Here is a 12,944-nt window from a genome sequence, read left to right on the forward strand (position 1 = left end):
CATGGGGCGCCTTAAGCTCAGTGAACTTAGCTAGGCTTCTCACTAATCCACATTCTTGGAAAACTGCCAGCTCATGCATGCTGTATTATAATGGAGTAGGGGAAAAAAAAAAAGTGTGACAGACAGACAACAAAGAGAGACAACGGCCAACAAAAATAAGACACATCAGCGCACCCAGGAGCAAATGAGTGGTCACTCACTTGGCAGACATGAGACGGGCTCGCATCACCACGTAGTCTCGGGTGGCGGGGTCTTCGGTCACCGTCTCGGCCCCGGCGATGTACTCCTGCACAGTCTCCTTCACCTGGCCGGGCACGCACTGCCGGGGCTTGCCACTGGACTTCTCCTAAACGCAGCCGGAACACAGAGGGGGTGGCATGAAAAACAGCTGGAGAGAGCTGAAAACAGCTGTACACAACTTTTTTTTTGGTGTGTGTATTTGTGTGTGTGTGTGTGTGTGTGTGTGTGTGTACAAAAACAATTAACTGAGAGTGAGAGAATGACATTTTACAAGAGGATTTGATGCTAATAACTAAGGCACTCTCTCCTTACCAGTCTTTATGGCTTACTAATCTCTATTTACACACACACACACACACACACACACAGAACTCCAAAGCCATCACAGCTGCTTAGTCAAGTGACCTACATGTGCACACACATACACACCCGATACTGTATACTAATGCTTAAACGGATGTGAAACAGGTGAAACTGACCTTTGAGCGCGCTTTGACCTCCAGCAGCATGTTGAGGTCAATGGGGATGTGGGATGCCTGCATCATCAGGCATAGCCACGCGCCCATCCATGGACAGCTGGCCGCCACCACATACTGGGGAAGGGCCTGCTTTAACAGTTCCGCCCAAACCTGCAAACACGCCAATCAGGCATCAGCAACGCAACATACAATCAGAGCTCATACATACAACACACATGTAGATGTGCATCTATTAGGGTTAAAAACAAAGGCACTTTGGAACGTTCTGTAATGTTGTCAAGTTGAAAGAAGAAATCTGGCGAGTTTTCACATAGATCCCTATTTCTCGAGGTCACCGAGTACTGGCGTTATGGAAATCTACTGGCTGTAGCAACTCTAACTAGGTAAAACTTTTTTTTTTCCTGTACCGACAGTACTCTGTGATCGAGAAACAGAGATCTGTGTGTAAACTTGCCAGATTTCTCCTTATAATTTTAAGATTTTTCTTTCTTAAGGACTTGATGCTTTCAAGTGTGCGTAAGGTTGCATGGTGAACCTACGCATCGAGTGCATTCACTGCTATGGTATGCAAACCATTGCAATAACAGTATGCAGTACTCTGACAAGGCTAGCCACACCTTGTCAGCTTGTCTGTGCTTATAGGGAAAGCCAAGTATGATGAGCAATATCCTGTGTGTGTATGTGTGTATGTGTGTGTGTGCAATAGCTTGTAGACTCTCATACCTTCTGAATGAGGTCCATGATCTCCTGGTTGCTCTCCAGGATGCAGGACTGAAAGATGTGCCTCAGCATGTCCTGTAGGATGGGGTTCAGCCACACTGCACAGTTCTGCAAGCAAACGCATCCCCATGTCACATACACTAGGTCACTGCAATTTAGTTGCTTTGAAACACACAGCCATACGCACACGTTTGTATGCACAGACAGACAGACCTGATCAGCTTTGGACAGTAATGTGAAGAGTGTCTCCAGCGCTGCTTTGCGAACCGATGAGATGGTATGCCGCAGGAATGGCCAAACACGAGGCACAAGGACCGTCAGAGACTGTTGCATGCTGGGAAAGCAGTACAAAGAAACATTTACACTCCTCATATTATATCATGTAGTCCACTGTAGTAAACAAACATTTCAAGCCAGTTTTCTCTAATACCGAGAGCAAGAAGATGCAATGCAGTCCTTACTTGACCAATGTTGCTGACTAGAACACTTCAGACAATTCAGTCAGTACTAAAACTAGCAAAAGTGACTCTAATCTCCTTAAAGGAAAGAGTATGCACAGCTAATGGCAGCCATGTTCGGGAGGAGGGGAGAGTGACTGGGGAGAGCAGAGCAGGAGGGCGGCCATACTTGCACTGCCGGACTTGTGGGTAGGTCAGCAGGGAGGACAGCAGGGTCATGATGCTGTTGGTGGAGGCTGTGAGGTCATCCAGTTCCAGGAGGGCGTCCCACAGGATGTTCACAATGAAGGGGACCTGGAAGTAGTAATGTACGCGCACACAAAAACGGTGAAAGACAGTAAAGTAAGTTATAGTCTTTAACCAGCTGGGTCTCTTCCAAGTTCAAACACCAAAGCTCAAGCTCCAAAGTAGGGATGTAACGATTACCGGTATAATGGTAAACCGCGATAAAAATGTTGACGATAACAATTACCGTTTTCTTTTCAAATATCATAATTATCACGGTTGATAATCACGGTATGGAAACCGTGTGTTTAATCCTTCCCAGCTTCATCCAAGCCTGCTTTTGACATACAGTAGCCCTGGTACAATAAAACAAAACTGGTACCCTACTGATTCTGTTGTCTAATTGATGGTTTTAACTACGATTCGGATTAGGCTACACCTGGCTACACCTGTGGAAATTAAATCCATTCCACTCATGTTCAGGAGAATACAGTAGCCTAAAGTTTTATTTCAAACGCTTACTTTGGTCTCACTCATTGGATCCAAATAACAGAAATAGCAAACTCCTAGTTATGGTAGGGTAAGTTACACTATAAGCACATAGCCAAATAAACATGAAGAAAAAAAGTGGACGGGACATTTTTTGAAACTATTTCAGCTTCTGTAGGCCTATCAGTGCTTTCTGAACACATTGAACACACTTAGAAATACCGTGATAATACCGAAAACCGTGATAATTTTGGTCACTATAACTGTGACGTTAAATTTTCATACTGTTACATCCCTACTCCAAAGCAAGGACAACACACACACACACACATTAAAAATACGCAAAAAAAAAAAAAAAAAGTAAATCACATACAAAATATCCATAAGGGTAAAAGTCCCTATTGAGAGGCAGATGCCCATTTCTCAGTGGCCTAGCGGTAGCACTCATCAGATGAGCTGGCTAATGGACGTGCCCTTACCTTGGGGAGCTGCAGCTGCACCAACCCATCCACCACAGGGATGAGGGACGCGGCAGCCACCGCACGCACATCATCGTCCAGGTCCTGCAGGCCCTCAGTGATGGCTGGGAGCACTCTGGGCAGCAGGTCTGAGATCAGGTCCTGGATTGGCAAGCAGGCAGAGCATATCAGAGGTCAAAGGTGAAATCCTGACATAGCAACTAATGTTGATACCTTTTTATTCATTCATGTTCATTTCTTTGGGGATTGATAGCAGAACAGAAGATGACAAAATCCTAATATATATCCATCAGATGGGAAGGACACAAAAATAGCCACATCGTAATTCATACGTCTATTTGTTTAAAAAATAAAAAATAAATAAAAAAAATCCTCACACACCAAAAGAGACCAATCTCAAAGGATGGTGTGAGGAAATGGATGCAATACTACCACTACATTCTGCCAAGATGTAATTCAACTGAAGTGTAAACGGAAGGGAGGTGTTGGTACCTGTCGTACGGCGAGGGCATATTTGATTCCTAACAAGCCCCCATGTCTAACCTCCCACTGGTGTTCGGTCAGCAGCTTTAGGAGGATATCCACAGTCATGGCAACGCCCTTGTCGGTCATGTGTCGCAGAGCCACACCTAACGTTTGGGCACAAGTCTCCCTCACAGGAGCCACCACCTGACAAGAAGGCCACCAAGAATGAGTTATGACTGTTAATGGTGTGGCCTCGTGACGTACGAGGAAGTGTACTGAAGGAGATGACGGGAAAAGTAACAGAATTCAGAGCTGGGATATGCAGCCACCTTGAATGATACATTTTAAACACACAAACAATCACACACCTCGTCTGACACAAAGTCTCCGAAGCGGTCCAGGGCGAAGACACAGAGCAGGCGGATGACCACGTCCTCTAGCCACTCCTGGTGTTGCCGTGACATCTACACAAGACACCAGGCATCAACCAAACACAATGGGTTACACCTCAGTAGCCTCCACATCTCCATACTATTAAAATTCAACCAGCATGGCAGCAGTGGCCTTTTGTCTGCAGAGCCAGAGGGCTATTTGAGTGCAGTTTCCATTTCCTTTAGTCATTATCAGCACACCCTCTCTCCTATCATTAATCGATGATGTCTGTCGCTAAAAAAGGAACATTCCGATTCAACGTTTTATGAGGCATGCGGTCATAAACTTTAAATAGGTGAACAGGTGCTCTAGGAGTAAACGAGAGGAATGAAATACATTTAGGGCCTGTCCACACGGAGACGCTTTTTAGGTTAAACGCAGAGGTTTTGCTTCGTCTTGGCCGAGCGTCCAAACGAATCCTGTAAACGCACTGCCCGAAACCGCACTTTTCTGAAACCTGGTCCCAGAGTGGAAAAATCTGAAACCGTAGCCCGTTTGAATTTGTTTAGACAGCGAAACCGCACATCCTGCTTGCGTATCGATGATGTCATCGCCACACCTCAGCTGCCCTGGACTTGCACTTATAGTATTGCCTAACAATACTAGTTCATACATGACATTACCTACGATTACACTCCGTAAGATAAATATCACAACTGGTGCTGCGCAGCGCCGATAGCTTATGACTTGGTGGACTGAACACTGTTTTTCCCGGTGTTTTTTTATGCATTCTAGCTACTGTCAGTGACGCGAGAGAACTTAAGTTACTAGGAAAGTTTAGGCTACATTCACAGTCGAGTGAAATCAGATATAAGCATACAAAGACGCTTAGAACTCACGTTAAGCCGATGGTAGCACACTGAATGCTAATGCGCGATTTGATGCAGGCAAACGTATTGACTGTTACTAACGAAGGTTTTATAGCAATATTATAAATGTGGCGACAGAATAGCCTAGAACTTGGGTAAGCCTTGCGTTTAGTAGCCTAATTGCGGTGATAGCCAAAACTAATGTGAATCACGGACTATCCTACAACCAAAGAAAGTAAAAGGTGATTAGTAGGCCTACCTGCGTTAGCCAAATAAAGGACAGGACTGCACCCTTCACAAACCGTAAAATAAAGTTTTAGTTTTACAGTTGACTACAGTTGACAGTTCACCATCAGTCCACACAAACAATTCTGGTTTCCTTGCACTAGCCATTTCGTCGTAGCCTATTCTGTCTGTTTGTAAAGCGCAAGTTTTGGTCAATTTCTGTAAAGAAACAGTGACACCTATAGGCCTGGGGTATGAAGTAACGTGTTGAGTCGTGTTGAGATGGATCCGTTTGGACGCAAATATTCTTGATGCGGTTTCAGGGAAGACGGAGGAAAAAAAGATGGGTTTGGTACGTGTGGACTAGGCCTTAGTTGTGACATAAATGTTCAATTACCAGAGAAAAGGGGCCAACCATTACTGCCTAACCAACCAAACCCCTGAATGCACAGAAAGAACTTTTGACCACAGCTGTCCACTGTGCTCTGATCAAGTCCTTTTAATGACTCTTTAGCACGGAGCTCCTGAGAGGCCAATGTGAGCGTTTTAACAGTGAAAGAGGAAGATGGATGCTTTATGGAAGGTCATAAGGGGATACTTTGTAGGTTTTACTGTGGACTTTGAAGAATTTGTAGACAAAGAAAAGCCGATGGGCTGGTTAGATCCAGATTGTTATAGCTTCCATTGTTACACAAGCCTTGTTTACTTTAAAGGTGGTGTTTTGTTTGTCTGCTATGTATTTAACAAAAACACAGTATTGTGTTAAACAATACAATATGACATCAAGCTTTTTTAAAAGCACCTTTTGTGGTAATATGTACACATGCTGAGCAGCAGTCTTATTTTGACGTCAGCTTCAAGAGCTGTATCAGTATCAAGGAGTTGTAACTTAAGTTGGACAGGGGGTGATTCAAATAACTCTTAAGTTAAATAATCTGCTCAAATTGCACATCCTGCCTGCAGCCCTACTGCCGTCCCCGACATCACTCATAGGGTTCATGAACAACCACACCCTGATGGTGTTGCCTGTTGGATGGTGGTAGTGGTTGTGGTGGTGCCGTACCTGTTCCGCTGTGCTGGCCACAAGCTTGCCCCCTCCTGCGCTGTGACACTTGAGCACTTCCCTGAGGCCCGTGCCGGCTCCGTGGCGGACCTGAGAAAGCAAACAGACAAACACGCGGCTCAGATATCGCCCCAACCTCACACACACACACACATTGTCGGGAGCACAGCCATGACTGGCATTTTTATGAGGTACAGCAGACACAAACTGTTTGCACATGAGTTATGTCTGACAGCAAATAATGTCTCTGTTTACGTGTGTGTGTGTGCGCATACACTTAGAGGTGTGAATCTGAAGCGCTTAGGTCTGTCTGTGTGTCTGTGTGTGAGTGAGAGTGTTTGAAGTTAAGGAGGGGGGGGGGGGGGGGGGGGGCAGAGTGGTGTATGTGACTTTACCTCCCAGGATGGGTTAAAAAGGTCGTTGCATAACTCCTCACAGAAACTCTCAAGGGGCCACTCTTGCGTCTGCAAACAAACACCAACGAGGAATAAAAACACTGTGTTCACGTAGTGCTGAATAGTTTGAGTGTCTTGTACATGACTCAGTTCTGACGTGAGCCCACCTCTTCAAACAGACTGGAGTTATCTGGAACGTTGTCGATTAACACTTTACTGTCTGTTGCCGGCTGCTCGATGACGACGTTGGTCGTTTTCCGTCGCTTCTCCTCTGGCTCACCTTCACAGCTGTCGTTGCTTCAACACACAACACCACAGACAGTCAGCAACTACGAAACCCCCCATACTCCCAAATCCATTCTTCTATCCCAGTCACATTCACTTGGGAAAAGGCACCTTTTTTCATTGGGGTCCATGTCTCTTGACCTCTGCTTGGCCACCAGCTTTGCCATTCTTTTGGCCTTGTTTTTTTGTCGATTGCTCATGCCTGGTCGGAACTCGGAGTCAATCAACTCAGCTGCCTGCATAGGCTGTGAGACAAGTGGGAAATGCTTTAAAGACAATGTCATTTATCACAAGTAAGCATGCTTCCATTAACTCCATTAATAGAGTTGCTCAGGCGCAACATTACACCAAAACATGCTTATCTAAGCAATGAACTCCCCCCTAGCCTTTGCAACTCAATTTAGAAGTTCGCTTTGAAGAGCCGAATCCTCCACAAAGGGCAGGGAGTGGCCTAACTTCATTGCTTGGCAACCACACCGGCATTGGCTCAGGTGTTACAGCATGCTGGCTTGGCCCGAGCTTTAACACAGATTGGACTGTCAAAAATAACTACACACACACACACACACACACACACACACACACTTTGTAAGTCCAACTTCATAAGCACTTGCACAACCCATCATGGTGCTGGCAAAAGGAGGCTGCAGGACGCATTAGGCCTACAGTCCAATCTACCGATTGGCTGTAACCCAACCCCACACATTCCAAGCTCCCACACCACCGGACACACCAGTTCCACTAACAGCACGTTAACAGCACTGACATTCTGAGTGCACCCTGATCCTACTCCTCTGGTCCTCGGGAGCCCCTTCGCAGCACTACTAGTACAGTAACAGGGTAACAGCCCTGGGGGCATTGGTTACGGTCACCCTAAGAAGCTGACCGCTCAGGAGGTGCGATATGAGCAACCCTTAGGATGTCGGTCATCGATAGTTCGAATAGTATAGGGGTGAGAGAGGACGGTGAGAAGAGATCACCTACCACATGGTTGCGCGAGGGTGGCCAGGAGGGCCCCTTTGCCCCGGGGGCTCTGTTGCAGACGGAGGTGGGTGTGTGCGCGCCGGTGCCGGTGGGGGTGATGGCGCCGGAGGCCGGAGGACAGCTGTAGTCCAGGTCCTCGTCGTTGAACAGCTCCTCGGTGTCCATGCCAATGGCCGCGCCCATGTCCAGGCCCAGCTTCTTCTGGAGCCGCTTCCTCTGCCGAGCCAGTCGCTCCTTCGGGTCCACTTCACCTGAACAAGCAGCCAGCACAGGTGGTCAATCTCACACACACACACACAAAATGAGGAATTCTACTATTTTTTACCATTTCTATTATTTCTCTAGATCTATCATTTAAGGATAATCCACTCACTTATCCTACACCATAATCTGTGTAACCCTGCTAACCATCTTTCGCTAATGTTTAATTACCATCACATCAAGATGCATACAGTATACCTGTTCTGAATGCTTTTTGCTGATATTTCTCAAAAGGACTGAGACATGAAATTTGCCTTTACTGTAAGTGGCATTTTGCGATCCAATCAATTCAAAGAGTTATATGAAAAGCTGCATGACCCAAGCAGGTTTTGAGCACCATCAAAACAACCCAGGCATATTCACCACAGTGAAATGCAGAAGACATGCAAATCTCACCCAAAACTACACACACCTGCATGACGCAGTCAGAGGCAGACCGCATTTAGCCAGTCAAATACCCGGTGTGGGAAAACATAGTAACAAGCAGCCATTGACAGCTTGAAGCCTTTTGTTATCGGACTTCACAGGAGGAAAAGCAGAAGAATTACAACCGGACGCGCCATTTCCTCATTACCACTGTAACAATAGGCCAAACACGCACAGGGGGAGTCTTACTGACACATACTGGGAGCTGGAAACCCCAAATATAGTCCAATTAGGAGTAGACATTTCTTAAATCAGATTTCATATCTGGTTTCACTTCCATTATTACCAACATTTGTTTACGCCTACATCCTAGAATAAATGTGATGCACCTACCTACATTGACAAAAGTGTCAAATTTAGATATTAGCAATAAAAATTCCAATGTGTTTATAAATCTTTTGCTTCAGGCATTTTTGGCTTTCTGTTTGAGTGTAGCGTACACACACACACACAGGACGGCACAGTGCGACTTAATTGTGCACATTTTCCACACCTCACTAAGGCCCTGCAGGCGGGCATGGTGCTCTGCAAAAAAAGATAATCTACTAAACTCAACCTAGGCAGGCAGCCTCAATCAACAGGGACTAGCGGGATATTGAAGCCCTTACCGGACTCGTCTTCCTGGACGTCAAACTCTGCGCCTGCGGACCCCAGCAGTGAGGCCCCATGGCGGAGCAGGCGGGAGATGTCGAACCTGTAGAAGCTGAGGCGATCGGACGGAGAGTCCTCCCTGGTCACCTCCTCACCACTCTCTAGAAGATACACATACAGACAGCAGCATTAGCGACAGAACTGATTTCACTCTAGTGCATATTTCAAATTCATATTATTCCACCCACCAGAAGGTTAACAGAGCAGTACACTTTGTGACAGCACAGTGAATAATATTCTGTTTGCTCTGGCTGGTGATACAAGAATTTTAATTTAATAAAAAAGTCAATATGGAAAATTTACAAATCAAATTTTTCATGAGCTCAAACAGATGGAAGAACGCTAGTTGACATCAGCCAGCCACAGCCCACCCACTTGCCAAATGATGTGTGCAGATTTGTTACATCTTCAGGTCAACTTATGGAAAATTTGGTGCACAAAGAAGGATGTGCAAGTGCGTGAGCGAGAGAGTGCGTGACCTTTAGCTGGTAATCAAACAAAACAAGTTTCACTGGCAGCATGAAGGTAATGATTCCTAAAGTAAACCATCAAGCACGTGGCTCTACCATATCAAATGTGTTATCTGAAAGCGAACAAAGGACTCTAATTTTCCTGTCAGTATTTACATAGAGGTTAAGCTTGCCGGGTCACCTATTTTCTTACCATCTTTAGGCCTAGGCGGAGGGTTCCATTCAGGAATATTTTTCACTATTGCCTCCACAGCCTGGCCCGCTGCAATTCTTGTGTCCCAATTTGGACTCCTGAGATATGTCAAAACCTGTATTGTCGAGGAGGGGAATAATTGAATGCAACAACAACTACACAGCACAGTACAGCAGAGGTCATTACGTGGGGTGCCCACTGGATATATTCAAATGAGTGGAGTACAACGGATGTCTGTGCCCTTTAGTGGCAGTGAGTGCTATAACATGAACCATGAACTCCACATGCCCACTGGGCCCGGACACAATGGCCCATTCAAATGTCTGTGCCCTTTTACATGGGACACGGGCAAGACTTAACTTTCCATAGAGGGCAGGGAGCAGGTGGAGATTATGTAGTAGCATGACATAACGCATGCACCCCCCCAATCGCCACCCAAAATTGCCACCATCTTCATTTTATGACAAGATGGACACATTTTATGACAAGGTCTAGGACACATTTTTTTATGCATAATCATGAGGAGAGCCTTTGGGATGACGAAATGACTGGAAACTAGCTTGAGAACTGAAACCTGGAAAGTGTGTGTGTGTGTGTGTCTTACAGCAAAATAACTCCAGAGGGTGACTCACCTTGGCTAACAGATTGTTCAGCTCATGAGGATGAAGTCTAACCACATCACCCAGTTGCTGGGCGGCAGCTTTCCTGGTTACTGGCGTTGTGCCAGTGTCTAACAAAATGAACAGACGTTCAAGCCTACAAAAAAAAAAAAGGAAAAACCCACACAATTAATCCAATATAGAAGTTAACCTGTTTACTTCATGACGTCAATAAAGAATAAAGATCAAATAAGGCTCTCAAAGAACTTTTTTTTTATTATTCAAAATGACGAGCATATCTACAGTCACTAAAACAGACTTTTGCAATAAGTCTTCCAAAATTGTGGCAGGGAGGTGCAGTATACCCAAGACAAAAACCTTGAGGTGGACAAAATCAACATTATTGGCTTGAGATCATTAACCAGAAGAACTGCTAAAAGTAACAGTCTGGGTAGCCATCTACAGCCTCCGAGTACAGTATGCCCCAGCCCAGACTTCTGCATCCAAAAAAAAAAAAATCACCTGCTGCATATCCCATAGCAAGACAACCAATATGTACCTTGAATCAATACCAGTCCACAATTGAGAAAGAGCATTGCTAAATGGTAATGGAACACTTTGAGGAAAAGATTACTGCATGCATTTGCCAAAATTAATGGAGCCGAGTTTTGTTGTAGGATGCATGTGTAAATAAATATAGGCCTACTGCAAAAGAAAACTTTGGCCCAAATCAGCAGTGTAGCTTTAAGAGGTGGGTGAAAAAGCCACAGGCAGCTATTTTAGGAAAATTTAGGCGATACATAAAGGGCCCAGAGCATGTGGTCAAATGAAAAATGAAATTGGGTATAACACCACGTCCACTTACAATGTAAGCAGAATCTCCCTCTCCGGATTTGAGCCTCTGAGTGTTAGGCTAAGTCAATATATCTAAATGATTAGGTCAAACCTCCATTCCATCTGATGGGCATAAGAGGATGATGATCACTAGTATGTGACATGTTTATCACAGAAGAACTGAGAGGGATCTGGCACTAACTTCTTGGATTCAAAGCAATAAAGTACAGAGAGTATCTGATAATGCAACGTCATATTAAACATTTACATTACTGCAAATTAGTTTGGTTTAAGCAATGTAACGATTTATTTGTGTAGGTGTATTCTTGAACACGTCGGATCAGTTTAAGAGGTGGTCTATCACATCATAAAGAATACTGTTGGCTTCATGATGCATGTCTGGCCTATTTCTGATTAGTTGGCTCCGCTTTGGGTGCGCCAGAGTATTTTATTTTACATAGTAGACTCATTTTACACTATTTATCAATAGTGGCTTCACATTGTAGGACACCGTGTGCAGAGAAAAGCATATACAAATGTAAGAAAGTGGTAATCGTCTCACGTTAAGTCCTTCAGATAACGATCTGGTAATCTGATCCGAAAGAACAGTGTTAAACTAACGTTATTACTGTCCACCCAAGAAAGTTGTTACAGGGCACGTAAATCTAGTTACACTACATTTAACATCACCTCGACTAACTTCATTTAATTACCAAGACCTGCACCTACAAATGAGCAAGCTCTGGGTTAGTGAAAAGGTTAAATGTAGACAAAGTGGAAGCAATTAGACAAGTTGATTGACAAGCAATGCAATGTCTTGGTTATGCTTTGAGGAAAATGCGCAGAAAGAACTCCTACACAGGCCACTGGAATCTAGTGTATCCAGAAAGCACTAGCTTCCTTGCTAACCTTAGCTACGATCATAATGCCCCAAAATGCAAGTATGAAAGACTCTTAAACGAAAAGCTTAAATCACCCACGTTAAATAGAAAGTGGCTTTACGGCAAAACTGTTGTCAGAATATATAGCCAAAATAATTACAGTAACCCAAAAAAGAAACTATCGGCAACTAAATAGTAACTTAACAATCCATGAAACATTAGCAATAATGTTAGCGTTACGATTCTGCCATGTGCACCATATGTCGATTAGATTAACACCAACGACAGCAGGAACACGGCCTTGAGTCAGTTCTCGTTAGGTTTTGTTAGCTAGAGCTTGCTAACATAACGTTAGCCAGCTAGTGAGCCTCCCTTGTGAAAATTAACATGAGCTAAGTTGGCTAATGTTACCCAGCTAAAGTTTTCTCACCTTGATACGGCCATGGCGATTAATTACAGCTTGATTTGTGGTTTCAAAGAGTCCGGGCATATGTAAACAGGCAACATGAATTTCGTGGAGTTTTAAGATAGCTCGATGTTTGATCAAATGTGTCCGAAGCTCGGTAGCAAGTCCTAAAGGCAAGGCCCTGATGTATCACGCACCATCTGAAACAAGACAGTCGAGTTGGTTGCCTCAATTCATGGCTTCAAATTGAGGCGTTCTTTCCCCTACAAATTTCATCTACATGAAGTCAACCAAACTAATATTTAGATCGCCTTGTAGCTAAATTTAACCTTCAGAGCTGCGTCCAGACAGATATTTTAACCTTATAAGTAGGAAAAAATAATTTTGTTGATCACAAAAGAGAAGCCAAGAGGCTGGTTTTATATGAGGAGCCATCTTGCATTTATTCCTTCCTCCATGGCAGGTCTCGGCTGAT

The 12,944-nt window shown here is 44.5% G+C and overlaps 1 protein-coding gene across 2 annotated transcripts in view; it reads right to left on the reverse strand.

Annotated features, from left to right (window-relative positions):
- btaf1 (BTAF1 RNA polymerase II, B-TFIID transcription factor-associated) overlaps positions 1-12,923 on the reverse strand; it is a 31,790-nt gene extending 18,867 nt beyond the window's left edge. For both annotated transcript variants that reach the window (XM_042065750.1, XM_042065749.1), the window contains exons 1-17: positions 12,494-12,923; positions 10,382-10,505; positions 9,750-9,864; positions 9,044-9,187; positions 7,749-7,999; positions 6,876-7,009; positions 6,647-6,776; positions 6,480-6,548; positions 6,085-6,174; positions 3,924-4,019; positions 3,583-3,759; positions 3,091-3,231; positions 2,067-2,191; positions 1,653-1,773; positions 1,443-1,547; positions 720-869; positions 201-346 (exon numbers count right to left, since the gene is read on the reverse strand). In XM_042065750.1, coding sequence (XP_041921684.1) covers positions 201-346; positions 720-869; positions 1,443-1,547; positions 1,653-1,773; positions 2,067-2,191; positions 3,091-3,231; positions 3,583-3,759; positions 3,924-4,019; positions 6,085-6,174; positions 6,480-6,548; positions 6,647-6,776; positions 6,876-7,009; positions 7,749-7,999; positions 9,044-9,187; positions 9,750-9,864; positions 10,382-10,505; positions 12,494-12,507 — 2,132 coding nt within the window. In that variant the 5' untranslated portion in view covers positions 12,508-12,923. The remainder of the gene's footprint in view (positions 1-200; positions 347-719; positions 870-1,442; positions 1,548-1,652; positions 1,774-2,066; positions 2,192-3,090; positions 3,232-3,582; positions 3,760-3,923; positions 4,020-6,084; positions 6,175-6,479; positions 6,549-6,646; positions 6,777-6,875; positions 7,010-7,748; positions 8,000-9,043; positions 9,188-9,749; positions 9,865-10,381; positions 10,506-12,493) is intronic.
- Between the last annotated feature and the right edge of the window lie 21 nt (positions 12,924-12,944).

This window comes from Alosa sapidissima, chromosome 16, assembly GCF_018492685.1.
Source record: "Alosa sapidissima isolate fAloSap1 chromosome 16, fAloSap1.pri, whole genome shotgun sequence".
NCBI classification, from domain to species: Eukaryota; Metazoa; Chordata; class Actinopteri; order Clupeiformes; family Clupeidae; genus Alosa; species Alosa sapidissima.